Genomic DNA, 27,536 nt, shown 5'->3' on the forward strand with positions numbered 1-27,536 from the left:
GTAGAACACGTGGTTGACTTGAAGTAAAGACAAATAATGGAAGATACTTTGGGTGATAGAATGAGAATGTCAGATTCTGCACTGGGGTTCCAAAACCCAGGCATGAGCACCAGGTGGGGAACAATTGTCTGGCAGCAAGGTGCTGGGGCTTGGTCAGTCGAAAATGCATGTGAGTCAGAAGCATGATGAGGGAGCTGGAAAAGCTATAGGGATCTTAAGCAGCATTTATGGAAATGAAGCATTCAGAATGAGGAAAGCGTTAATCTTGTCCTACATTGAATGTCAAAGATGGCAGCTATTCAAAGATGCAATGGGTTGCTTCGTGAGGGGGTCTCTAACTCAATGTTCCTTTTTTCCCAGCCCTCTCAGGAAGCGGTAAAGGAAATGATACAGTTGTCCAAGGATACACTGGAAAAAATTGACAAGGCTCGCTCTGAGGGTTTATACCATGAGGTAAGAATTCATTTTTATAGGGATGGGGTGGGGAAGAGGGCAGAAAGATTCTCTAGTATGGGAGGGACATGGGGAGGGGTGGAGATGAGGAGGCTACCCAGCAGGTGGTTTTTCTGGAGGATAGCCCTTGGTTTGCACCATGACTCTTCTTGCCCTTAAGCCTTTAGCATCTCTTGGGGATATGTTCTCAGTGATTGCTCAACCGACTGAAACTGGGTCTGAGGAGAGCACAGGCAGCCTGGCAAATGTTCCTGGGGGGTCTGTGATATCTCAGGTTGGCGTCAGAGGTGGAGAAATGGAAATGGCAGTGGGTCGCCTGCTTTTTCCTAATTGAATGCATGCCCTGGCTACAGCTTCCAGTCTCTACCAACTGAGCATTCAGCCCTGGCTCTCGAAGCAGCAGGAATTGTCAACTGGATGTACACTAGAATCGTGGAAAACTCCTGATGCTCAGGCTCCGACCCAGGACATTTTCACCCAAATCTCTTTGGGGGTAAAACCCAGATGTCAGGATTTTTAAAACTCTCAAGTGATTCCAATGTGCACCCAACATGGAGACCCACTGCCACACACTGACCTGCAGAGTACTTGCATCAGATTTACCTGGGCAGCTTGTTGGAAATGCAGATTCCCGTGTCTCGCCCCCTAAGATATGATTCGTCAAATCTGCAACAGAACACAGCGACTGTGAATCAGTGTCTTTCCCCCAGGCTCTTTCAACAACCCAGGCATGTAGCTGGGTTTGGAAGCCACCAAGGCATGGCAGTGAGAGATGAATTTGTTTTCATTTCCACCTGCTTCTCCTTTATTTTCATCCTCTTCATTTACTCATTCATTGCACATTTGTGAGCCCTTACTGGTGGGGTGACCAACGTGAGACATGCTCCTTGTCTCCCAGGAGTTCTCATGGGTGGGGAGACAGGCATGCCAGCAGGGTGTTACTGTACAATGTGGAAAACCTATGTCAGAGGCACGACGTAGGAGCTGAAGCAATCAGGAGGGCTCCGCTGGTTCCAATCTTCTGACTTCTCATTTCTCCCCTTCCATTCAAACCTAACAGGACCAGGTGTAGACCTGGACACTGGCCCCGTGGGGTTAAGAGGATTGTCTTCAGGATGGATTGATGGTCAGTCCACAGTTGGTCACACCCCCCACCCATGGGACTCTGGGAGAGTCTCAGAGCAAAATTAGTTTCCACTCATTTGAGATGGAAGGAATTGTGTGACATTTCTCCCATGACAGCGGCAAGCGAAGGGGGAACAATGAACAACTAAAATCTAGAGACCATCTGACTTTGTAGGATGCAACCCAAGCCCATGTGGACACAGGAATCAGAAAAGCCTGACTCCAAGCTCAGTGGGGTCAGGCCCATCTTATTCCTTACCAGAACCAAGGTGACATCCTCCTGGTGGGTCTCCCAGCCTCCTGGGAGCCTCCCTTTCTGCCAGCTCATCTTGTATGCTTCCATCGGGGAGTGATTGTCCAAACTCTCTGTGCATAAGGACCACCCAGGAGCTTATATACCCTACAGTTGCCAGGGTCCGTCCCCCAGATATTTGCTTTCAATTGGTCTGGGGTAGGGTCCAGACACTGCTGTTTTTAAAAATGTCTCCAGGTAATTCCAGAGCCCAACCAGGGTGGAGAGTCACAGGAATGGTGGTTCAGATAAAGCCCGGCTGCTTAGTTTGAATTCTTGCTCCATGTTTTACCACCTGCATGACTTCGGCAAAGCACTTAACCCTTTCTGTGCTTCAGTTTCCTCCTCTGGTAAAACGGGAATGTTAGTAGTACCTATCTCATTGCATTATTGTAAGAGTCAATCAATCAATCAATCAATCAGTCAATCTCTCTCTCTCTCCCTTTCATAACTCTCTGCTACCTACTTATTATGAAAACTCATTTTTGTCATATGTCAGCCATATCTCCCACTGTCACCCTTTCCATCCCTGCATCATAGCCAAATAGGGCCATTTTGCTATTCAGATCACAGACTGGTGCCCCTGCACCTCTGTCAGCCATTTCCTCGGCCTTAAAAGAATGAATGTCTAGTGTCATCGTGGTGCCCCCATATGTGAGCTAAGTGCATGCTGTGATGCCGTGGTCACGGACAGGTCCTGTGTCTCCTCCAGGTTGTGAAATTGTGCCGGGAGTGCCTGCAGAAGCAGGAGCCGGTGTTTGCCGACACCAACCTCTACACGCTGCGGATGCTGAGCACTGTTTCGGAGGTCCTCTCCTACCTCCAGGCCTTTGAAGAGGCCTCACACTACGCCAGGAGGATGGTGGATGGCTATATGTAGGTAACAATGCTGGGTCTCAGAAAGTCTCCTGGAAAAGTGTCTATTCCAGGGATGGCAAAGATGGCACCCATATTGCTGTCTCTCCCTCCTGCACCCATGGGAGGCATCAGTAATCGACCATGGTCCTCTTTATGTTTAAGTTTATTTATCTTATTTTGAGAGAGAGAGAGAGAGAAAGCATGTGTGTTCGCATGAATTGGGGAGGGACAGAGAGAGAGAGAGAGAGAGGGAGAGAGAATCCCAAGCAGGCTCTGCACTGTCAGCGCAGAGCTTGATGCGGGGCTCGAACTTACAAACTGTGAGATTATGACCTGAACCGAGATCAAGAGTTGGCTGCTTAACTGACTGAGCCACCCAGGTGGCCCAGTCCTTTTTATCTCTACAACTGAGTCTTTTTACCATGGTGCTCTGAGTGGTACCGACCGAATGATCAGAGTTAGTACCTGAGATGATACCTATGGGTCATCCCTGGTCTTTCCCAAATCCTCTAGCACATCTACCACTTGGGTGGCCCCTTCTGCGTTTGGTTTTCTTACGGCTAAGTTCAGCTTGCTTTTAAGTGCTTCGAAAGGATTTCCCCCTGGCAGTCAGCACAGGCAACCCTGTGACCTTTCTTTTCTTAAAGAAAAAAAAAAAGGTGTTAGCCATCCTTGCTTATAAATTAGAAAATGCACAGTTCCTGCCTTTCCTCTGCCAATGTCTTTCTCTTGCCTTCCATGTCCACATTGGCATGTGAATTTGTATCTTTGACCAAATGAGTATGTTGGCACAAGAAGGTACATTTTTTTTGGAGAGAATGTTCCTCATAAACAAAAGCCAGGAAGACTGTACAATATGCTGAAAGGAAGCTCTGTTAGGACCGTGCCAAGGAGGTGAGAATACAGTTCTGTCCCAGAAAGGACATTCAAGTTATTTTCATTCCCCTGAACGTCTACTTTGCAGGGAGAAGGCTGGGGTGCTCCTGAGAGCTCCCAGCCTCCTGTCCTCTAGTTCAGAGTCCAATCCTGACTCCATTTCCCCATGAGGACTTGCCTTGGTGACCCAGATCAGAGTCTCAGCTCTCACAGCCTCACCATTCGGTGTGTTTGGTCACTGCCCGCCTTCTCTGTGGCTCAGGCCCTGCCCAATGGGCTGTAGATGCCTCATGGTGCTGATGGGAGAGCAGATGGACTGAATCAATGAGGGTACATGGTGAGCTGTCAAATACCGTGCACCTCTCAGGAAGGTTGGGATGATTTGTACAATTATTTGCTATGCCCCCACAGGAAGCTCTACCACCCCAACAATGCCCAGCTGGGCATGGCCGTGATGCGGGCAGGGCTGACCAACTGGCATGCTGGGAACATTGAGGTGGGGCACGGGATGATCTGCAAAGCCTATGCCATTCTCCTGGTGACACATGGACCCTCCCACCCAATCACCAAGGACTTAGAGGCAAGTAGCATCTCAGAGATGGGCGTCCTTGTCTGATCTGAGCTCTCTAAGGATGGGAGCTGCAGACCCCAGAGTTCTGGACTCTGCATTTGGGGAGTCCCATAGATTGCCTGCTGGAGCAGAAGGGAATTCAGAACTGCTTTAGTTCACCAACCCCCTTGTTTTACATCCGAGCAAACTGAGGCCCCGGGAAGGGGATTAACCTGTCTCTGGTCACGTAGTGAGTGGATGGCAAAGCTGAGGTTTGAACCCTGAGATGCTCCAAGCGTGGACTGGGAAAGCCTAACCAGCAGTATGCGTGCGGCCACGTACATTAGAATTTGTGCCGCATAGAGCAGAGCTGGGGAGCATAGGCCCTGGAATCAGGCTGCTGAGACTGAACTCCAGCTTTACCACTTTCTAGCTGTGTGAGTGCAAATGTGGAATGTGTGGGCCCCAGTCTCCTCATCAGTAAAATGGAGAAAAAGGATAGGGTTGTGATAAGGGTTCAGTGAGTTAATGTGTAAAAAGCACTCAGAACAGTGCCTAGCAAATGGCCTGGTCTTAATAGCTGGGGTTTCCTTTGTGTTTGGAAGAGCTGGTTTATTTGAGGGTGACAGGGTTCAAAGGACGGTCCTCATTCAGTATGGTACAGGGAAAGAGGACAGACTTCAGTGTCATAAAATGTCTGAGAAGACTAACTTTACGTATAGTATATTAAGTTTGCCAAAGGCTCTGCCTTCTTCACTGCTGTATCCTTAGTGCCTCAATGATGCCTGGCCCTTGGTAAATGTTTCTTGCATGGAAATATGGGAGCATAGGGGCTTTTCTATGCATCACAAACTGTAATCTTCTTGTTCCATTGTGACGTATGAAGGAATCTCACCCACTTTATGTGTGAGGAAACTGAGGTCTGAAAGGAGGTGTCATTTGCCTAAGGTCCCACAGTGTTAGTTGGGACCTATGTGCAGGATCCAGGGTTCAAACCCAATCCCCACTTGTCAGTTCCTGTGAACAAGCATTCTCTGCTGTGAACAATCCCTCAAGGTACTTTCTCAGGGGTCTGCCTCCCTCTCCCTACCAAACCGAGCCCACTCCCAGGACTTCAAGCCCCCAGAGGATGTGTGTGTGTGTGTGTGTGTGTGTGTGTGTGTGTGTGTGTGTGTGTATCTGTGTGTCCTCTGAGTGGGAACAGCTGAATCTCAATGTCTGGGAGTCATTTACCCCATTGTCTGCCCTTTCCAAAAGGGCGAAGGTAGGTCAGAGGCCAATACGTCCTGGTGACCTGTCATCACCGTTTATCATGTATTTATGTCCCACAGGCCATGCGGATGCAGACGGAGATGGAGCTGCGCATGTTCCGCCAGAACGAGTTCATGTACCACAAGATGCGTGAGGCCGCCCTGAACAACCAGCCCATGCAGGTCATGGCAGAGCCCAGCAATGAGCCAGCCCCGGCTCTGTTCCATAAGAAGCAATGAGGACCGGTCTGGTGGGGGAGGGGCACCGTGGCTGGGGACCTGGGGAGACGTTCTGGAGGTGGTAGGTTTCTGGGAAGACCCTTGATGAGGAAGTCGGGGTCATGTTCACGCTTGTTGCTGTGGGAGTATACTGCTCTATGTTCCTAAGTTCATTTTGGTCCATTTAAACTCAGTTCGATTCAGTTGAACTCTACCCCAGCCCAGCCTAGCCTAGCCCAATTTACCCTGTAAATATTTATTGGGTGGTAGACCCAAGGGATAAAGAGGCTTCAAATGTAGCTGGGCAGACAAAATGTAAACAATTAAAGCACAGTATAATAATAAATGCAATGGTAAACTATATGGGGGGGTGCAGTGGAGGGCAGGTGGCTGGTGTGTGTGTGTGTGTGTGTGTGTGTGTGTGTGTGTGTGCATGCATGTGTGCGTGTGTGTGCGCACACGCATTTGGAGGAGTGTCATGGAGGAGATGATATTTGAGCTGAGAGGGTGGCAGGTGCCAGGAGTCTCAGGTGACTGCTGACCCACCTGTGCAGGTATCTCAGGGACTGCTGGTCTTACTCATGGTCTGGAATACTCAGGTCTTGTCCGACTAGGATGGATGATGTCTAGTTTCCTCAGATTAGTGTGGGATTATAAAGAAGGGGTGATGTTTGGGCCATTTGAGTTCTACTCAGAGAACCAAAACCTCTTAGTAAATATGAGAATGAGATGAATGTGCAGAAATAGGTGGGGCTTTGCCCAAACCACTCAAGGCCTCAGTTTAAAGTCTGGATTCCAAGTATTATTCTGAAACTATTTCTAAAACACACAGAGAGAGTGTCTCCCCCCACCCATCCTCACTGTCAAACCTTGATTCCCTGTGATGTGGGTGCTACTTGAACAATATCTGAGATTTTATTGGCCACTGGTCAACCAGGATTGAAGTCTTAGCAGGGTGAAGCTGAAGGAGAAACTTGGAAACACACATACCTGATGGTCATGGGTTCAGCAGAATTGGTTTTGGGAGGTTTTATTTGGTTACATGTGCCTGGATAGTCTTTACTGGCTTAGGCGTCATCATAGGCCCCGAGCAAATTTCTATTCCTAGTAAGGAATAATTATGATTTCTCTTGCTTAATTTCTCTCACTGCCCATCCCCCGAGGCCTCTGCAAGTCTCACCAGGGGGAAAGTCTAATCCGGACTCTGCACGCCTAGGTTAGGATCTCCTTGGGGATGTGACTGACTTGTCATCATTTCCTGGGAGGTTGCTGTGGTTTCCACCCAAGAGTTAGGGTCTTGGGATCAGCCAAATCTAGTTGTCCCATTACCTTCTGGGGTCCTAAACTTATCACCAGTGTTTTGGGGGAATCCTGGAGCAAAGCTATCCATTTGGGGAGTGTCACCAACTCTTCTATACCACCCGGGGCCACCCTTGACCCCAGAGCTCTAACCATCTGGAAGCGATGCCACCAGGCCCCATATTTGTCATCTCTGCCTAAAGTGTTGGTTCCTCTGTTCCTACTTTTTCATCCTCAAAACCACCCACTGCCTCCCTCTTAACCTTTCCAGTGGCTCTGCAAATATGCCAAGAAACTGTCCAAAAGCTCTGTGAATGTGCTACGTCTTTGCACAATATTCATGTCCGGCATTTGGCTCTTCTCAAGGATACCCCCTTCTCTAGAAGCTTTCACAGGAAGATTGGCCATTCTTCCAAGCCTTCATACCAACAGACCTACAGATGGCACCAGCATTCTTCCAGGGGCCCAACTGCACATTGAAATAATCACTTCTCTGCCTCCTATAAAACCTGCCCCCCCCCCCCACTACCCTTCTCTGTCACTGTCGTCTGCCATTCCGCCGGTCATGCTCCCATATTCATGGTCTTATTTTCCACCCCTCTGCCTCAAATTTGGTGTATTCAATGTCCCCTCACAAAAATCATCTAGTCCTCTTGCTTCACAGATTCTTTATTTACTCAGTTACAGATATCTTTCCAGTTTTTCCATTAGCACCCTCTCCTGACCATAGTTTCTCCATTCTTATTTTATTTTAAGTAAACTCTACATGCAGTGTGGGGCTTGAACTCACAACTCTGACCTCAAGAGTCACATGCTCTACTGACTGAGCCAGCCAGGCACCTCAATTTCTCCATTTTTGATGTTTAACTTTCTGGTCATTGCTTCCTACCTTTTCGCCTCTCTTTTTTCTCCACCCCAGATTACTATATGACATGTATACTGGAGTGTTTCACCCTGCTACTTTCTTTGCTTCCTTCCAAATAAGCTTCTGCCCGTTGTCCCTTTCTGCCTGGCAGAGTCTCAACCCTGGATTAATTTGGCTGTCTTGTTTTCTGTCTGCTGCTCCTGGAGATGCTAAGAACAGTCAGGGAGAACAGTGGCTCTCTGAAAACATGCACTTCTACAGACTCCTTGCCAACCTCAGCTGGCCTTTGGGCACAGCCCAGAAGTATTTCATGTGCTCTTCATTGGCCGTCTCTCCCTTTTGCCCAGTAGCTATTTGAGGCCTTCGCTCCTGTCCTCGAGTCCTCTGCTTTCAGCAGAACCTCATCTCCTGCTTCATGGAGAAACAGAGGCCAGAAGATGGGACTCCCTCAATCCTCTTCCCACATTCATGCACGTCTTGTCTGTGCTTGACCTTCTTTTCCTCCTTCTCACACTCGTGGAATGGGAGCCCCTCTCCTCCCACAAAGCTAACTCTCCACCTGTGCTGTGGACCTCTTCTCCTCTGATGTCCTCAGGGCCTTGCTTCACCTTTCATTCCCTCACCACCATGGATCCTTGACATTCCTCTGTCCACTGCCTTCTTCAATGCCGTCAACAAACGTGCCAAGGGCTCTTTGATCATAATCTTCACAGCCGAGTATTTTTTTTAATGTTTATTTATTTTGAGAGAGAGTGTGCAAGCAAGGGAGGGGCAGAGACAGAGGGAGAGAGAGAATCCCAAGCAGGTTCCATGCTCAGTGCATACAGAGCCCAACATGGGGCTCAATCTCATGATCATATCATGACCTGAGCAGAAATCAAGAGTCAGACACTTAACTCAGGAGCCCACGGAGTACTTTTTTTTAAAGGACTTATCTCTCAGGGCACATGTGTGTCTCAGTCAGTTAAGTGCCCTACCATTGATTTTGACTCAGGTCATGATCTCATGGTTTGTGAGATCGAGCCCCGCATCAGGCTCTATGCTGACAGTGTGGAGCCTGCTTGGGATTCTCTCTCTTCCTCTCTCTCTCTGCCCCTGCTCCCACTTGCATGCTCTCTCTCTCAAAATAAATAAGTAACCATTAAAAAAAATAAAAGACTTGTCTCTCATAGTTCTTCTCTGCCTTTCTTGACTTCTCATTTGTTCCTGAACCCACTGCAGGCTGGCTTCCTGAACTCCACTGAAATGGCTCATACCAAGGTCAACTCTGGTGGGCAGGTACCTTAGTCTGTATATTATTTGGCCTCTTTGCACAGTTGACACTCCCAGCCCTTGATATCTGGATACCACTTCTTGTGATGATCCTCTGGTGTGGTTTCTCTTCTTCCCCGACCCCATTTCTCTACCTGCCCCGGAAACATTGGCGTATTTCCTGGGATCCGGTTTGTTCCTTCTGGTCATTCTTGGTCCGTGCTCATCTTGCTTTGCGCACTCCCTGCATGAGCCCAGCCAGGCCTTTTGTTTAATCACCACCTTGAGGCTGATAGTGTTAAATCTGTATTCCCAGACCTTGCTCTTGAGCTCCAGCCCCACATACCCCCTCGAATATCGTCCAGGCACACCACCCTCAACACATCCAAAACGAAACTCTTTATCTTTCCTTTCTCCCCTCCCCCACATCTGCCCCTCAGACTGACTTCTGCTCTAGCTACTTGCTTCCACTGCATCCTAGACTCCAGTCAAACCCACTCACTCATGGGTCCCTGAGTGACCCATGTTCTCCTGGGCCTCTCTTTGAATTTTGAAACATTCTATCTAAAATATCTGAAACCTGCCAACTCCTATTCATCTTTCAACATCCAGTTAGGAAGTCACCCCTTCTGTGAAGCCTTCCCTGAGTGCCTTGGATTCTGCTGGCTGCCTATCTCAGTCTCTCACATCACCCTTGAATCCCCCACCATCGCACTGTCCTCATGACTAATAATTGCCTTTTTCCTTGTCTGCCTCCTCCATCAGATTGTGAGCTCCTGGAGGGCAGGAGCTGTGTCCCTTTCTTTGTCTTTCAATCCCCAGAACCTGGCACAGGTCCTAGGACTAGGTGGTCAGTTAATATGTGTTGAATGAATGAATAAGTGAATGACTTTGCTCATCTCAGAGCAGAAGAGACAAGTAACACTGCGTATTTTTGAGTTTTTATGTTATAGCGGTCAACAAAGGCCATTAAATCATCCATATTTCCAAGCAAATATGTGTGGCTTCTTTCTTTCTGATAGTCTGTTTAGAGCAGCACTCTCTGATAGAACTTTCTGTAATGATGAAAATATACCATATCTGTGTTGTGCAGTACCGTAGCCCCTAGCCCCTACACCTTTCAAGCTCTAGCAATGTGTCTAGTATGAGTGAGGAGCTGAATTTTAAATTTTATTTAATTTCAACTAATTTCAGTTTTAAAAGCCAACGTGGTTACTGGCTGCTGTATTAGACAATGCAGTTTTAGGGAATAGTGTGGTTTTTAAGATTATGGATGCGGAGACAAGTGACGTTCCTTTCTCAGCTCTCCTAAGGTTAGCATGACCTTGGACTGGTGATTTCACCCATGCCTCAGTTTCCTCATTTCTACCTACCACACAGAGTTGATGTGAGAATTAAACTTTTAAAATGTGAAAGCTCTCTGAATGGTGCCTGGCTCATCCTAAGTGCTTCGTGGGCACTCCGGCCATGGTGCTGTCCAGGGTCCCTTCCCCTAAGAGGAAAGTGAAGGTCAAGGGTAGATGCAAGCAGCAGTATGTGGGAACCAGCTCTTCCTGGCCTGTGAGAGCGGACTGTGCACATCTCTTCCAAACTCTGCATTCATCAACATCACGTCGATAGCTTGGTATTGGCCATGGTGGGAATATTTATACCGGGGCAATTGGCTTAACTTTAAAAGAACACATTCATTTGTAGTGTTGTCAGTCTATTAAAACGCGGTCCGCTACATACGAGTAGCAGAACGAGTAGTTAAAAACGCCATTAAAGAAATCTTTCCTGGGGCACCTGGGTGGCTCCGTTGGTTAACCATCAGACTTCGTTCGGCTCAAGTTGTGATCTCAGGACTTGTGGGTTCAAGCCCCATGTCGGACTCCGTGCTGACAGCTCAGAGCCTGGAGTCTGCTTCAGATTCTCTATGTCCCTCTCTCTCTCTGCCCCTCCCCTGCCCATGCCCTGTCTCTCTCTTTCTCAAAAATAGATAAACATTGGGGCGCCTGGGTGGCTCAGTCGGTTGGGCGTCCAACTTCAGCTCAGGTCACGATCTCGCAGTCAGTGAGTTCGAGCCCCGCGTCGGGCTCTCGGCTGATGGCTCAAAGCCTGGAGCCTGCTTCTGATTCTGTGTCTCCCTCTCTCTCTGCCCCTCCCCCATTCCTGGTCTGTCTCTCTCTGTCTCAAAAATAAATAAACGTTAAAAAAAATTAAAAAAATAAATAGATAAACATTAAAAAAGAAAAAAAAGAATGCAGGAGGGAATCAGCATAGTTGGGGCATGTAGCAGAGAGAAGAGGAACATATATGAGGGCAGTCAGAGGTGCAAGCTCTTGGACTGAGGTGTGCACAGTGCTGATGATAACATCCAGTGCGTGAGGGTTAACAGCACCTCTGGAAGCTGCCTTGCCCGCTCCCTGCCCAGCACTACATACAAATCCCCCAATCTCACGTTGCCCAGGAGTACCTCATCAGTCTCAGAGAAGCACAACACGCAGCCTGACCACGGGCCACCACATGGGTTCAATAACTCAGAGTATGGCTATGCAACAGTTTATCTAGCCCTTTCTTACTCGTGGGCATTTTTATATATGTGTTCAAACACTTCTCTAGGAAGACATACAAGAGTGGCATTGCTAGGTGTTAGGGAACTTAGAAAATATTAGTAGATACCGTTACACAATTTACATCTCTACCAGTGATGGGAGAGCCATTCTTGACTCATATCCTTGCAAACGCTCCTTATTATCAATCTTTTTACTTTTTACTAATTTGATTTGTAATATGGTATCTCCTCTTAAAACCCTCCTCCCTGATTACTTTGAGACTAAGCATGTTTCACACTGTGAATTGCCCATTAATGTGCTCACCCCACCTTCCCATTGACTTGTTGGGCTTCTTACTGATTTGGAAGAGGTTTTTATATTGTGTCAACCTCTGTTATGTAAGTCACAAATAATTTCTCCCACGTGGTTGCTTGTTTTGGAAACTGTGTCTATAGTCTCTTTTCATACAAACCTTTGTAATATGGATTAATCTTTTTCTTCATGGTTTTTGCACCTATACGTCAATATATACTGATTTATCTACTATGTCTATTTTTAATGTTTCACATTTATTCATTTAGCTCTTTAGTTCATCTAGAACTTATTTTTGTGAATGGCATATTGTAGTGTGCTTTAGGGTTTTTTATTTTTCTTGTATCTCCTACCTCTGAATTCTTACTGAAGCTCTGAAGCTCTTTCCTTAAGTGTGCCTCAGTTCCCCAAATTATGGGCTCCCTCTTTTTCTAAGACCCCACTCCACATATGTCAAATACTGTAGTGCAAGGCAGGAAGAATTTCATCCAATAAACTGGTGTAGATAAAATGCCGGAGGGAGGGAAAGAGTACTTTCAGCTGTGCAATTCAGGAAGTCTTCTTGAAGGAGGCGGCACTTAAATCGCTAGGGCAATGAGAGATTGTTTAGCTTGATTGGAATGTATATTATAGGAAAGGGTTGAAGCTAGATAAGGCAGGGCAGGCTATAATCAAGCAAGGGTCAGCAACCTACAGTCCATGGGTCAGATCCAGCTGCCACTTGTTTCTATATGGAACTGACTGAACCACCCAGGCACCCGGAAATGATATGAAATTTAAATGTCAGTGTCCATAAAGTTTTGTTGGAACACAGTCATGCCCATTTGTTGGTGTATTGCCTGGGCCTGCTTTGTGCTATAAGAGCAGAACTGGGCAGCTGTGACAGGGACTGGATGGCCCATAATGCTGAAAATATTTACTCTCTAGCTTTTTATAGAAAAGGTTTCCTGCCTCCTGATATAGAGACATGAATGCAGGTTGAGGAGTTTGACTCATGTGAGAGGCAATGAATTAGGAGGCTTTATGATCAGTGCTATTTTTATGGAAGAGGACTATTAGTAGGGTGGAGATTTGTAGCTGAGAGAGAGAGAGGGGTGGGGAGATGCCATGGGGCCTGTGCAACCATCCACATAACAAGTTACGGGGTTTCAACTCCGGAAGTGGGAAGAGAGGAGGTGGGAAATGTGACAGGTTCATTCATATTTAAGGCAACTTTGTTGAGAGTGCTCTGTGGGCTGGTACCATTTTGAGGCTGAAAGACATGATGAAGGTAGACGTGTCTGAGCTTGGCAGTTCTTTGGATGTGGAGAATGAGCACCGTATCAGCTTGCTAGGGGTGCCATTTCAAAGTACCCCGGACTGCGCAGCATAAACAACAGAAGTGTATCATCTCACAGTTCTGGAGGCCAGAAGTCTGAGATCATGGTGAAGACAGGGTCATGCTCCCTCTGAAGGAGGTAGGGAAGGATCTGTTCCAGGTCTCTCTCCTAGATTCTGGTACATCCTTGGCTTGTGGCTGCATAACCCTGATCTCCGTGCGGCACACTCCTCGCGTGGATGTCTCTGTCTGCAAATGTCTCCCTTTCATAAGGACACCAGCCATAATGGATTAGGGGTCCCCCTTACCCCAGCATGACTTCCTTTTAACTTAACCAATTATATTTGCAATGTCTGTATTTCAAAATAAGGTCACAATCTGCCGTCCTGGGGGTTAGGACTTCAACATGTGAATTTTAGGGGGGCGGGGTGCAACTCAACCTATAATGGCTACCGGAGCCTGATACAAAGTGCTGTTCAGAGAAATCCTTTTTCCACATTCTGCCTTTGCCCATAGCACAGAGGGAATGTCCACCTGACCTTCCTCTGTCCACTTCTGGTGCCTCCTGCTAAGCTCCTCCGTCAGCCCTTCTTCGGGAGAGTGAATTGTTCATTTGGTGGGTCAGAGCCTGGTCTTTTGGTTCATGTCCCTTGGTGGGCGGGGACACCGTGACCATACTGACAGGCATAGCTCCCCTTTGCCTGTGAAGCATTCCTGTTCTCTGTCCCCACAGGCAGCCAGCACACCCTCTTACTCCAGCTCCTTGCCTGTCTGGATGACCAGGAACGTCATTCCAGGGCTGCCATACACATCCAGCCACATCTTGGGTTCCCTGTAGGGTCACCTGAGTGGGCAGCCTAGGGTCCACTTTCAGGGTGAGAATCACCCTTCAGACTTGACCCAGCAGGATGGAACCTGCAGATGATCAAGGTTTACAAAGATATAGGTGGTCAATGCACACTGATACTCAGCACCATCAATGACAGGCTATCGAGAAGAAAAGACTTTTTTTTTTTTTAAAACAAAGTTCACTTTATTACATTAATTTTACACAGTAAAAGAATATGAAATGCAGACTTGTCTAAATTCGCTTGCTGATTCTCTTGAAGACAATGTTATTCAGTGTCATGGTCTGAAAGTAAAAAAAAAAAAAAAAGAAAAAAATCACAAAATGTTCATCTGATGTGGAGTTGCAAAAGGTAATTAAGGCTACAAAATCATCCCAAATATGCTAGCATGAGAAACAACCCGAAGTTTTCTATAGGACCAGAGGAAGGGTTAGCAGTCTTTTCTAAAATCCCATGCCAGATCTTGGTCACTTCACTTCCTCATGTGGAGAGTTGTCCTGCCTTTTAGTGAATTCCTTTCTATATCAATGGCAGTTAGGGCAAGACCATCCAAATGGGTCCATTCCAGTCCAATTTCTCAGTTCCATTGAGTGCTTGCTTACTACGTAGCAAACACATGTTGAGGACCAAGAGCACATGTGCATGGAAACACACGTAAGCACGTAGCCTGGAACATAGTAGGTATTGCAAAATTTTCCTCCCAAAGAGCTATGAAGCATATAAAAGCATTGGATCATTGGATTAACCAGTTTTTGAATTTTTGAGGGACGTTCCTTTCTCCCACACGACCCCACCACCACTGCCCCCCACTGGTTCTCTTGAACAGGTCTGTGACCATGACACAGGGTAATGTCATCAGGGTTACAAAGGAGCCCCTTAGCTTCAGCAGCAATGGAATAGAATGGAAAGAACTAGGTTTGAACCATGGTTCTATAGCTCGTTAGCTGGGTGACCTTGGACAGGTCAGCCTGTCTATTAAATCCCTCAGCCTGCCTCCCTCGAAGCAGAGGGAAAGATTAGGGGAGCTATCAAATGCATATCAAAGTACAAAAAAAGCCTATCAAAGGACTTTGGCCAGAACAGAGTCTAGGCTCATCTCCCTTCCTCCTTCTGGCACCTTCCTGATGTGCTGTGAATGTGTCCAACAGGGGTGGGACCACATGTTTCCTGGCTGACTCTCACACCCTCCCTAGTTGAGGGATTTTTCCCACTTGAACAGGGGTGCAACAGACTCCCTAGGTGGTGTTCTGCCTTCTGTTACTCCCCAAAGCAAAGAAGAGCCACGGGAATATAACTGCAGGAGAAACACTGTACTATTCACCCCCAAATCAGGGATAGGACATGGTCGACAGTCAGGCACCAAGGAGGATTGCACAACTGGTGTGTGCCATTCTGATAAGCTGCCACAAAGCTGCTATGAATATGATTCTCCTCGTAAATGCCTGTGAGCAAGTCTTGTGGCCACATCCCAGTGGCGACTGAGAAAGGTGGGCCACGCACGAACAGTGGCTCGTCCTACCAAGCACCTCTTGTTCCCCCATCCCATTTGGGTATGGGTGGAAGAAAGGAGACAGCAATGAGGAGAGAAGGAAGAGCGGGGGGTTGACCCCGACCTGGAAAGTGGGGATGGAAGGGCAGGCTGAAGGAACTCAGGAGAGGCGGAGAAGCACCAGCTGGGGCCCACCTCCAACACATGGGAGGTCTTGGGTGAATTAAAAAAGGACGCCCCTTCCTCAAGATACTATACTTCTATCTGCTGGGAAACTATCCAAATACACTGCACTAGTTTTGTCAGAACAAGACGGTTAACTGACATGCACTTCAAGGTGGTAATAAGAATACAAGTCTACACCATCTATAATGGGAGCGGCTCCTTGTAGGGTTGTGCAGGGTACAGCTGTGGAGGACAGCCCTGTGTGACAGGCCCCGATCGGAGGAACCCTAGTTCTGCCATTCCCTGGCTATGTGTTGCCTCAGTTTCCCCACTTAGAAAACTTAGGGTTGTTGGGTAGATAGAATGTGTGTAAAGTGCCGAACATAACGGGTCCTCAGTAAGTGGTAGCAGAGACTGACAACAGGAAAGGTGATAGAGCTCCTCCCCACTCTACCTCTCCCCTCCCCTCAAGCACAGGGAACCATAAGCTCAGAGGGCCAACTTACGTTGGTGATTATGTCGCCATTGAGTTCGGTCACAGACTTGATGCCTTTGAAAGTTGTCACCAGCTTATTGTCACCTTCCATCTGAACCACTGCCTGCAGGAGACAGAAGAGGTGACCTGTGAGGAACGTCTCGCTAATGAGGCTGGCTCCTCCCCTGCAGGGGTCTCTGCTTACGGCAACCTCAGCCTAGCATACCCCCTTGTTCTCCAGCTCTAAAGATGGGAGGTTCATTTAAAAGCTAGAGAAGGGGCGCCTGGGTGGCTCAGTTGGTTAAGCGTCCGACTTTGCCTCAGGTCATGATCTCCTGGGGGTTCAAGCCCTGCATTGGGCTCTGTGCTGACAGCTTGCGGAGCCTGGAGCCTGCTTCAGATTCGGTGTCTCTGTCTCTCTCTCTCTCTGCCCCTCCCCTGCTCACGCTCTGCCTCTTTCTGTCTCTCAAAAATAAATACAAATTAGATAAAAATTTAAAACCTAAAGAAAATGTCAGGGCTCCTTTTGTCAAACTTTTATTTTTTTAATTTTTTTTTTAACGTTTTTAATTTTATTTTTGAGACAGAGACAGATTGCGAGCTGAGGAGGGGCAGAGAGAGGGGGAGACACAGAATCCGAAGCAGGCTCCGGGCTCCGAGCTGTCAGCACAGAGCCCGACGCGGGGCTCGAACCCACGGACCGTGAGATCATGACCTGAGCTGAAGTCAGCCTCTTAACCGAAGGAGCCACCCAGGGGCCCCAAAAACTTTTGATTTATGATATGTGAACTAGAAATGAGCATAGGACACCGAAGTGGCATCAACTACAAGCACTAAAATAAAATCGGTAAAATCTTAATTGTCCAAGCTGATGGAAAGAGGTAGTAGCAAAATGCCAACTAGTGGCCAGTTGGGGAAACACATATTTAGCTTTGGCATGTATTCCTTCTGGCACGTTTATGTTTTCTCTCGTGGTCTCTGTTTCAAGCCTTATGTGTCCAGGAAGAAGCAACAGAAACCCAGCAAGTAACAGAAGACCCTGGCCAAAGTTAGAAATTTGCCTCCAGGATGGACAATTGGAAAAAGACACCGTGGGGGCGCCTGGGTGGCGCAGTCGGTGAAGCGGCCGACTTCAGCTCAGGTCATGATTTCGCGGTCCGTGAGTTCGAGCCCCGCGTCGGGCTCTGTGCTGACAGCTCAGAGCCTGGAGCCTGTTTCGGATTCTGTGTCTCCCTCTCTCTGACCCTCCCCCATTTGTGCTCTGTCTCTCTCTGTCTCAAAAATAAATAAACGTTAAAAAAAAAAAAAAAAGACACTGTGGTAAAACCCATAAGGGCTTGCCCCTTACTATGGGCCTCTCAAGACAATTTCCTGTTACAGATTTCCTGAGCTGTGATGTTATATCTGGAGAAGCGGAAATAAGAGGCCATCAGAAGAGGTAAAAAGGCCAGCATGCTGAGGCCGATGCATAAAGTTGTCTGGAGGGGAAGGGTAAAGATGGCTGCTCTGTGGCGTTGGCTGTGCTGGGGTGTGTGGACTTTCCCAGGGAGGAAGAGAGGTCTCTAGTGAGGAGCCTCCTGCCCCCTGGATTTCTCTGCCATCTCCTTCTGACCACTCCCATAGTCTACACCTAGCTCTTACTGCACACCCTGAGCCACAGCCCAGCGGAATGATGGTGCCCTGCCCACTGCCTTCAGTCAGGGAAGGGTATCTGTGCCCATTTTACAGATGAGGTAGCTGAGGCCAGGGGCCCGGACTCAGTCTGAGGGCCTGCCTGGGGTCTTGGTATTCTGGTATTCTTGATATTGCCAGCCCCTCCTCCAGGAAGTCTCTCCCCATGACCAGCAGCTCTAGGCTCAGCAAGGCCAGTTTCCTTTGGGCTCAGGGATGACATCACAGCTCTGCTTAGGGTTTTTTGCTGACTCCTGCTCGTCTGGGCCTGGGAGAACTTGTGACTGGTCCCCCCCATATTCTCCACATGGGAGAGCTCGGGTTCTTGGGTCAGAGCACCCACCCAGTCACAGGAAAACAGGAAGGGTTTCCTTAGAGCTTCCTCCCTAGAGCTGTCTTGTCTTTCTGCCTCCCAGCCCAGAGGTGGGTTCAGAGATAAGGTATCCGTGGTGGGGACTGTGAGGTGAGAGCCTGGTGGGATGAAACCCTGCGGCCAGGTTCCAAGGAAAGTTCCAGAACCAGAGGGTGGCTCGAGGGGGCACCTCCTACCTTGACCTTCTCCCCAGTCATGGTCTCCAGCTCACACTCCTCCCCCAAAGTGAACTCATTTTGGATCACTTTGGACCCCGTGGTGACGGTGAGCTTGAAGTGCTTCCCGTTCTGCACGATCTCCGACACCCCCTTGATGTCCTTCCCCTTCTGGATGAGTTCGTCAGGCAGACCTGGTGGAAACCACGTGAGGTTCAGAGACGAGCAGAGGTGGGGATTGCCAGGCGACGGTCACAGAGAAACTTTGTGGCGCGGGGCAGGGGGGGAGGCGCCGTGCCCCCCCAGAGACCGCAGGCACGAACCAAGTCCTGTGAGCAACATGGGCTGACCTCTGAAGGGAAAGGTTGGTGGCCTGCCTCGGTCTGACCTGGCGGTCTGCTGTTTTGCCAGGAGGGTTGTAAAGAGGACACTCCTGGGTCCCGCAGAACCTGTCCTCTGGTGAGCACCCTGGTTCTCGCTCGCTCTCCCTCCTCACGCCAGACTTTGCTCTCTGAGTGTCAGCGTGCCATTCTCCACACCCAGACTGACCACACGGTTCGTTTTCTGAGCCAGGTCCCTACTGAGAGTGAGAGGAGCAGCTACGAATAAGGTGCCGGGGCAACACTCACAAGCTGGGGGTGTGTCCACAAAGCCTCCTTCCCCTACCCCTGCGTCAGCCTCTGCTGTCGAGGCTCTTGAGGAAGGCACAGTGGGAGTCCCTCACCCTGGGACAGAGCTTCACAAATTTCAGGCCATATCTATACTGTTAAACAAATTGAGGTCCACGTGCAGTGTCAGTGGGGGTGGAGTGTCCTATGGCCCAGGTAAAGGATTCGAAAGAGAGATTATATGACACCCTATAGGAGAAGAGCCTAGCCCTTGCCTATCCCTGAGGGTCCTCCTCTCCTGCCTTCTGTCTTCCCCACCCTGTCCCTCCTGGGCACCCTTCTTTGGCACATCGACCCTTTATTCAGAGGGTTCCCGCTACCTGGAGCACATTCCCCTCTCCCTGTCCCCTAGGGGACATTCGCTCATCTTCCAAGACCCAGCCTAGGCTCACCTTCACCACCACCAAGCCTTCCATCCATGCCCTCCCGCGAGCACCTCATCCTTCTGCACATGACTCTGGGAGTCACAGGGGATTAGAGTTGGGTCTCTGGAACCAGCCTCTACTTCAAATCCCAAGGCAGACACTCCTGCCTGTGTGAACTTGGTCAGGATCACTTAACCTTCTTAGGCCTCAGTTGTCTTGACTGTGAAATGGGAAAAATACTAGTACCCAACTTAGAGATTTGTGGTGAGGATTTATTACATGTGAAGGGCCTAGCACGGTGCCTGGCAGTGAGTCAGTGCTCAGTACACATCAGGGGATACTTTATTGCATCTATCTCGTCTCTTTGTCTGTCCGTAAACTGTGACTTGGAAATGTGGCTCATGGTTTTCTGTCTCCCTGGTATCCATCCAACATGGCATATGATTGGAGTTGAATCAATGTTAGAAGAATGAATGAATGAATGAATGAATGAGCAGGCTCACACAGTGCGGTACCAGCAGAGATTGCTTCGATCCAGATCAGCCCCTAGCTCGGTGCTTTCCACTTGCCTATGAAGTAGCCTCGTCCAGTGAGTGATACTAGCACAAGCCGCAAATATCTGCAGAGGATGCACCACATGGCCTCTGGCCTGTGCAGAGCCTGAAACTTTCCTCCCATCCCAGCATCGAGACTCTGATTCGCTACCCCTGGCAGGGCCAGACCCTCATCGCCATGACCCTCAGCCTTGGCGTCCCGCCCAGCACTTACCGACTGCCTTCATGAAGGCCTCAAAGTTTTCCTGGCTCTGTAGTTGGTACTTGCCGGAGAAGTTCATGGTGGCGATAAGGCTCCCTCCACAGCTGATCTGCAGCTCTGTGGGCTGCGATGTCCAGTGTGGGCTGATTTATAGGGGGCTCCTTCCGCTTCGAATGTTGGCCATAGGTCAGCAGCTGTCGACTCCTTTATGGCCAGGTTCAAACATTAACTGCTAGGAGCAATGGTCAACGATAAAAAAACCAGGATGGGCACATCAGTGGTTTGCTCTAATTCAGCAAACATTAGTGGAGGTCAGTCAAGTGCAAAGCCCTAAGTCCCCGCGACTTTAATGTGCTAATCCTCCATGAAATGTAAATTTGTGTGTACATGTATGCTTACATATATGTACACACATATATGTTCCTGCATGCACAGGTATGTGTGCATATGTGTGTGCGTATACATGCGTGTGTGTTGAGATGTAGATACACAGAAAAATACTGAAGAACCCCTTTAAACTCAGAACTTCACCTTATTGGGCGTCTGGGTGGCTCAGTCATTAAGCATCTGACTTTGGTTCAGGTCACGATCTCAGGGTTCGTGAGCTTGAGTCTCACCTCTGGCCTCACTTCTCTTTGTCCTTCTCTCCACCCTCACTCACTTGTGCCCCCCCTCTCTCTAATAATAATAAAAAAGGAACAAAAAACCTTCATCTTATTTACATAACCTTATGATCTCTTCCATTTTCATCATTACACAAACTTAATTTTTACAAAGTTGTCATAAGCCCCTAGAGCTATTTTGTATTCTGGTAATCCTCTTGATAATTGTAAGCTCTGCACAATCCACGTCAGTCTTCGTTTAAAGATTTCAAAGTACTACGTACTGAAGGGCAGATGGGAACCATTGAAATGGGGTGTATGGAAATTGAGATGTACTTTATTAGGCAGAGACGAGGTAGGAGAAAGAAAGCAGGTAGTACGTGCTGGGCTGTACGTATTGACAGCTGAAGGTGTCGGGGCGCCCATGCCCGGGTTTGCTTTCCCGATGAGACTCTGCCCATCCTTCACCTCCACCTGTTCACCTCCTCTTAAACCATCTGGGCTCCTGGAGCACTTCACAAATACCTATCATCCAAATCCTACTGGGATTATTTCTCTATGTATTCGTTTTCATTTCTTCCTTGGTATTCCCAATACCCGGCACATAGCAAGCATCCAATTCATGATGAGTCAGCAAATAAAAACCATCAAAGGATAATGAGGCCATGGATCTTCTTGTTAAAGGAAAATAAGAAACATGGAGTAGTCGGGTTGGCCCATTATCCCCTCAAATCACTGAAACCCTGGGGCTGGGCAGCCAGGATCAGGGTGTGTGTGTGTGTGTGTGTGTGTGTGTGTGTCTAACCAGGCATGTATGCCTAGATGAATCTCCAGTGTGAGAGGAGGTGAACAGGGCTGGCAACATGTGACCCCAGACCCCAGGGCCAGCCACTGTCTTCCCATCCCTGCCCATTCTTTCTCCTTCTCCTGCACCAGGAGAATCTACTCTGCCATTCCAGCCTGCACCAGGGAGATCACAGCCAGAGTCCTCTGTTTCCTGGAAGTGCTCTCCCCTGCCAGGAGATCCTGTCTGTTCTCGTCTGCAGCACGATCCCCAGGAAGCCTACATGCTCACTTACCCACCTGCCAACTCTGGGCTCCTGGGGGTCTGCTCTGGAGACCCAGCAGCCCTCAGGTTCTGGTTGTAGATGAGCCAGGGGACAGGTGAGTGGACGAAGGTTCGTGCCAAGGACGCAGGAAGACAAACCTAAGGAGGAGCACGGCACTCATGCAAGTGCGTCAGCCCGCAGTAGAGGCGCACTCTTATTTCCAACTCCCTCACACATCCTCTCCCAAACCTCCAGAATCTGAGACATGGTGATCCGGCAAAGTACCTGAGAAGTCCTCTCATCCACCCATGTGCTCAATGTCAAAGTCCTCCTCCCTTCTGTGGAGAGATCACTCCCTTCTGAGCGGCATGTGCAGAGGGCACTGGTTGCCTGCCATCATGTGGATCCTAACACCAGTCAACCTTTCCCTCCAGCGCAGAGAGGTGCTCACCTCTGCCCTCTCTGCTCAGTCCTCCTCCTCTGACAGTGCCCAGGACACAAAGTGCTTTCCAGGCCACAGGTCAGGATGGTCCGTGGCAAACACTAAGCAGGCTTGTATGTCCAGAACTCACAGGCATTTTTAGCTACCTCAAATGCCCTTGCACCTAGCTGGCAGTGAGAGAGTGGCTCACAGGATGACGGGCACATCCTCTCATCTTGTTCTGAACCTTGATTATGTACCTTTGTATATGTCATTGTATTGAGGGTGCCCATAGTAGACCCTAATCTCCTCCGTGTGGGACAATGATTTTTTATTTTACATATGTATATGTAAGGAAGTCAAAAATCCAGTGTCTTAAGAATTAGCATCAGAATTCCTCTCTGATATGAACTGTGTGTGTGTGTGTGTGTGTGTGTGTGTGTGTGAATGGCTAAAGAAGCTGCTTGGGAGAGAGTGAGTGAAACCTACGGTCTGTGGTCAACCAGGGCTAAGATAGTGATGGGGAAGGACTTCTGGGTTGTGCAGGACCCAGGGAGAGGCTTGGTTGTGTCTTCTTTCTCCACCTGGACATCAGGGAAAGGAAAGAACAGTGCATCAGGCAAAAAGGAGGGGGAACCACTGAGTGGGTATGGGGTGATGGGTCACAAAGACACCCCCAGTGACAGTGAGGCACTAAGGGCTTCCAGGAAAGCTAATGTTGAATTTGAAGCTGCTCATTGGCCACAAAGTGAATCTCTATCCATTTTTTTTAATTCTCTCCCCAGCTATCTCAAATGCTTCAGTAAATTATAATTCATAAATCAATACATGTGCAAATAGAAAATGATGAAGGGCTGAGCTTCATTTCCAGATTGATGTGCTGGAGTTGAAACAGTATAGAACTTCCTCCACTTATGATGGTGTCACATTCCACAAACCCATTGTGAGCTAAAAATGTGTCTAATCCACCTGACCTACTGAACATCGTAGCTTAGCCCAGCCCACCTTACATGTACTCGGGATACTTACATTAGCCTACAGCTGGGCAAAACCATCTAACACAAAGCCTATTATATGATATAGTATTGAATATCTCATGTATTTTATTGACTACTGTACTGAAAGTGAAAAACAGAAGTTTGCCTGGGTACAGAATGGCTGTTAGTGTATGGATTGTTTAACTCTTGCGATCCCATGGCTGATGGAGCCAAGGCTCTTTGTTGCAGCCCAGCATCACAAGAGACGATCGTACTGCATATCACCAGCCTGGGAAAGCATCAAAAGTCACAAAGTACGGGTTCTATTGAATGAGTATCACTTTCACACCATCGTAAACTCAAAACCTCCCAAGATGAACATAGGTCAGGGACTGTCTGTATCAGAGAGTAGAGTGTCTATGGGAGTACAGTCCCTCCAAGGATCCCCAGAAATCTTAGCGAGGGGGTTGGGGGAAATTATTCTGATTTTATCCAAATCCCAGAGTGCCATGTGGTCTGAGATGGCATCTGTACGACATAGGCTAATAGCAACTGACTAACAGCTAGTGTGTGTCTGTCTAATGGCCATAGTGACTGAGTGCTGGACTAAATTCAAGTCATGCTTGAGACCCCACCCACCCCACCTCACCTGCCACCTACCCAAAGAACTTTTCAAACACTATTCAAGGAGTAAATCAGTAAAAATTTGCAGCAGTGGGGAGCATAGGAGCTCTGTAGTCTAAAGCCAATTAAATAACCACTAAGAAAATGGCAATGATGAGGCCATTTAACCCCCCACCCCCCAGCCATTAAGTGTTCCATCTGGGAGGATCTCCTGGCAGTGCCTTGGATACACCATGCTCTCTTGTGCCACCACTGGCTGCCCAGCATCTCTCCTCAGATAAAGGGATACCTGGGTCTACATCTAGACCCGCTCCCCTTAACCACAGATGTCAAATGACACACCCCATAGTGCTGTTCTCTGGGCTCCAAGGTGGAGAGCAGGAAGGAAGGTCATGAATTTTTCTCCTTAGAGGAAGTTAGCACCCATCCCAGAGCCCTGTCAGGAAGCCTGGGATAGGAACTCCTTTTCTGGTATCTGAGAGCTGACTCTTTCCAGACCCTTCTGCCTGCCTCTGTACTTCTTGCCTACCCAGTCCAGGCAGCACCTGGGCATGATTCACTCAGAGGCTGGTCAATGGACTGGCACAACAGCGAAGACCCACCAGCTTTTGGAGCAAAGAGCCTGACAGACATGAGGCAAGGACCTCCTCTCTCCCCAAGATCCCAGAGAGGGCCTTCTCAGGCAATCGGCAATGGCCTCTTTTGACCCCTACCCCCCATTTTTTTTAGTGAGTCTTGGGGCCAAGAAGGTTAGTGGCCATTTCAAAATCTAACACTTGTAAGTAGCTTTCCATAAAATTAGGAGAGAGTTATGATATCCCCTGCCCACAAGCTAAGCAAACACAAGAAGAGATAAGCTTAACTGCAATGACAAAGTTCAAGAAGAAGAAGAAAAAAAAAGACTCACTTCATGGGAGCAATGTGTGATTTCTCAACCCTCAAACAATAATGCCTTCCCACTTCCCACTAGACATCCCTTCTCATGCTCCCTCTTCAGATGAGCAGTGTGGAGGCATGGGAGAAGGGGAGATGTGCTCTTGGTGGTCAGAATATGAATGGCATTCATTTTAAGCCAGGTACCTCTACAGTTGTATCTGATCCCAGGGTGTCCGCAGTGCCAGCGCGCCCATTCCAGGGTGTTCCAGGAGGTGCCCTGAGCTGCCCATACTTCTGCAAGAGGCAGGGCTGCGGAGGGGAAGGACTTGGGTTTGGGCCCGGATTTCTCTCCCTGATGTGTGATCCTGAACAAATCACTCAGCCTTATGGAGCCTCTACTTCCTTTTCTGTGAAATGGTCACGGCATTCTCTGCCTTGTGAAAGCACTGTGTAAACTGTCAAGTCCTTCAGGACCGTGAAGCTCCTATCAGAGGGGGCCAGAGCACTTTGCATTGGCTTTTCCAGGTGTCTCAGAGGTATCTCCAGCCCAGGACCAATTTTTATGTGTACCTCTTGGCTTGGGACAAGCTCCTTCACATCTCTCTGGGCTGGTGGGTAGTGCCTTCCAACCCTGCCGGCCATCTCTCCCACTTTGTGTATTTTACGAGCCCGAGGCCCCATCTCCTGCTCCTGAGGGCATGGAAACCTGCATTCTTGGCCAACAGGACTTATTTCCAGGTCTGGCCACCCCTCCCCTGCAGGCACCCCAGCCTCATCAAACTGCTTACTGTTCTTTCAGTTTCCTCTGTGCTCGTGGAACTTGGGGATTTTTCTTTCTTTTGTTCTTGTGACCTCAGCTGTATATCTGAAAGACTGTTAGGGTTCAGCCTGCACATTTTTGCCATGCTGAGGGAAGAGCTTACATCAGCTCAGTTGGCCACGTCATGGGACCTGGAAGACTTGTGATTTTATTATGTGCTGTCTTAAATCCTTTTGGTGGGATTCCGGGATGCACATTTTTCAACAAAAAATTTTTGAAAGACATTATTTTTATTTATTTATTTATTTACTTTTAGAGACAGAGTGAGCAAGGAAGAGGCAGAGAGAGGGAGAGAGAGAATCCTGAGGGGGCTCCAATGCTGGCAGCACAGAGACCTTAACCAAAATCAAGAGTCAGGTGCTTAACCCTTAACCCACTAGCTGAGGTGGCCCTGAAAGACATTCCTTAAGCTTTGCTTTTCATATGCTTATTCTATCTCGAGCATTGCATTTCCTTAAAGAACCCTCTGTAAATGACTGTCCAGTATTTAGAATGGAATCTGCCTTAAAACCATCCAATATCCGTGGCATTTTTAGACGTCTGCCTGCTTGAAGAACCCAATGGGGCCCAAAAGTGCAAATATGATAAACAAACTTTGTGGGTGGTGGTTTGCACTGTGAAAAGAATCACACTACACAGACTGCACTGAAAAGTCCACTTAACAAAATTTCCCTTTATAACTTTTAGGACTATCCTTGTTGTAGAAAGGGAAACCTTCCTGTGATTTATTTAAGCCACCCCTCCACCCCCGCCCCACGAGTTCTCCTTTACTGTGACACAGTGGAGTGGAAAATCCTGTGGATTCTGTGGCAGGCAATGGGGATGATTTGTGAGCTGATGTAATCAAGAGACAACTCAAAACTTATCTGTAAGTCTTGTTTATTAGGCTCCTATTTTGGCTGTGAAGCTAATAGTGTTTGCTTGTCCTATGTCCCTGTGTCCTTGTGTCCCTTGCCCTCTGAGGGTTGAAAGCTAGTCCAGTTGGCCTCAAAGTCAGCCTGACACTTCAAAGAGAAATCTCGCCAGCCTGTCACCTCTGCCCTGCAACTCTGCCTTCTCTCTGCTTTAGAGCCATGAGTCACCAGCCCTTCAGAGCTGGGACGGCCACTCCGCTGACATCTCTCAAGGTTCAGCTCCACGTTCCCTCACCATACAGCCCTCCTGAGGTCTCTGCTTTCTCTACTCCCCTAGACCAAAGTACCCAATGGCAATTTTTAATATGTTCCCTTAATTCTATTGTATTAATAGTGATAAAATAGCAGCTTCTATTAACTGAACACTAAGTAGATAGTCTTTCTGTGCCATCTCATCAAATTCTCAGAACAATACTATAAGGTAAGTGTTATATTCCCATTTTTCAGATGAGAAAGCTAAGGTACAAAGAGGTTAGTAACTGCTTCTAGGTACCAAATAAGAAGTTGGTAAAAAGGAACATGAACCCAGTCTGTTGGGCCCCAAAGCTTATATTTTTTACCTTTATTATTTCCATATTATAATTTTTAAAGGTATACCTTGCTTACTTTCCTGAAAATTCTTCTACACCAGAGCTTAGCTTGCACGTTCCATAGAGTGTGTGTCTAGAAAATGTTGGTAGGACAATAGTCCAGATGCCATTGACCTCTTGGGTCATTCATGGTTGACTTACTGTTGGCTCAGAAGTGTCCTATTAGTCTAGACCAAGTAACCTGACGGTCCATGTGTATGAAGACAAAACTCAAAGAAATGAAAGATCCAGAGGTAGCTGCTGGGCCCTTGTGTTCAGGAGAGGTACAGGGCAAAGCATATTTCACTAAATTCTAATTCTTTAATGGTATGATCTATAGTTCTTCCTATATTGGTTTTACTGGAATATCCCATATGGGTCACTCTGTAAGCACACCCCTGTGCTCTATAGTGATCATGCACATCATTCTGTTCCCTCCTTCAGGGTTTCCTGGGAAGCCTTTCCCCAGCTTCAATCCCAACAAAGCCACAGGCATCCAATGATTCACCTACTTGTC

At 48.1% G+C, this 27,536-nt stretch overlaps 2 protein-coding genes across 4 annotated transcripts in view; one reads left to right on the forward strand and one right to left on the reverse strand.

The window, feature by feature from the left end:
• Positions 1–8,565, forward strand: part of SMYD1 (SET and MYND domain containing 1) — a 50,759-nt gene extending 42,194 nt beyond the window's left edge. For all 3 annotated transcript variants that reach the window (XM_047853686.1, XM_047853684.1, XM_047853685.1), the window contains 4 exons: positions 361–453; positions 2,583–2,746; positions 4,016–4,184; positions 5,486–8,565. In XM_047853686.1, the coding sequence (XP_047709642.1) occupies positions 361–453; positions 2,583–2,746; positions 4,016–4,184; positions 5,486–5,644 (585 nt within the window). In that variant the 3' untranslated portion in view covers positions 5,645–8,565. The remainder of the gene's footprint in view (positions 1–360; positions 454–2,582; positions 2,747–4,015; positions 4,185–5,485) is intronic.
• A 5,718-nt stretch (positions 8,566–14,283) lies between these two features.
• FABP1 (fatty acid binding protein 1) lies at positions 14,284–20,246 on the reverse strand. Its single transcript, XM_047853483.1, has 4 exons — positions 20,180–20,246; positions 18,400–18,572; positions 16,211–16,303; positions 14,284–14,334 (listed from the first exon to the last, which is right to left on the reverse strand). Exons 1-4 carry the CDS (start codon positions 20,244–20,246, stop codon positions 14,284–14,286), a joined length of 384 nt encoding a protein of 127 aa, XP_047709439.1.
• Between the last annotated feature and the right edge of the window lie 7,290 nt (positions 20,247–27,536).

The sequence above is a fragment of the Prionailurus viverrinus genome, chromosome A3 (assembly GCF_022837055.1).
Source record: "Prionailurus viverrinus isolate Anna chromosome A3, UM_Priviv_1.0, whole genome shotgun sequence".
NCBI lineage: Eukaryota > Metazoa > Chordata > Mammalia > Carnivora > Felidae > Prionailurus > Prionailurus viverrinus.

Excerpts from the sequence above, each read along its gene's own strand:
- FABP1 (XM_047853483.1), bottom strand. The coding sequence starts at position 20,246 with ATGAACTTCTCCGGCAAGTACCAACTACAGAGCCAGGAAAACTTTGAG. Across the intron at positions 18,573-20,179 it reads GGCCTTCATGAAGGCAGTCG|GTCTGCCTGACGAACTCATC; the intron begins GTAAGTGCTGGG and ends GGTTTCCACCAG. Across the intron at positions 14,335-16,210 it reads ATGGCGACATAATCACCAAC|ACCATGACACTGAATAACAT; the intron begins GTAAGTTGGCCC and ends TTTTACTTTCAG.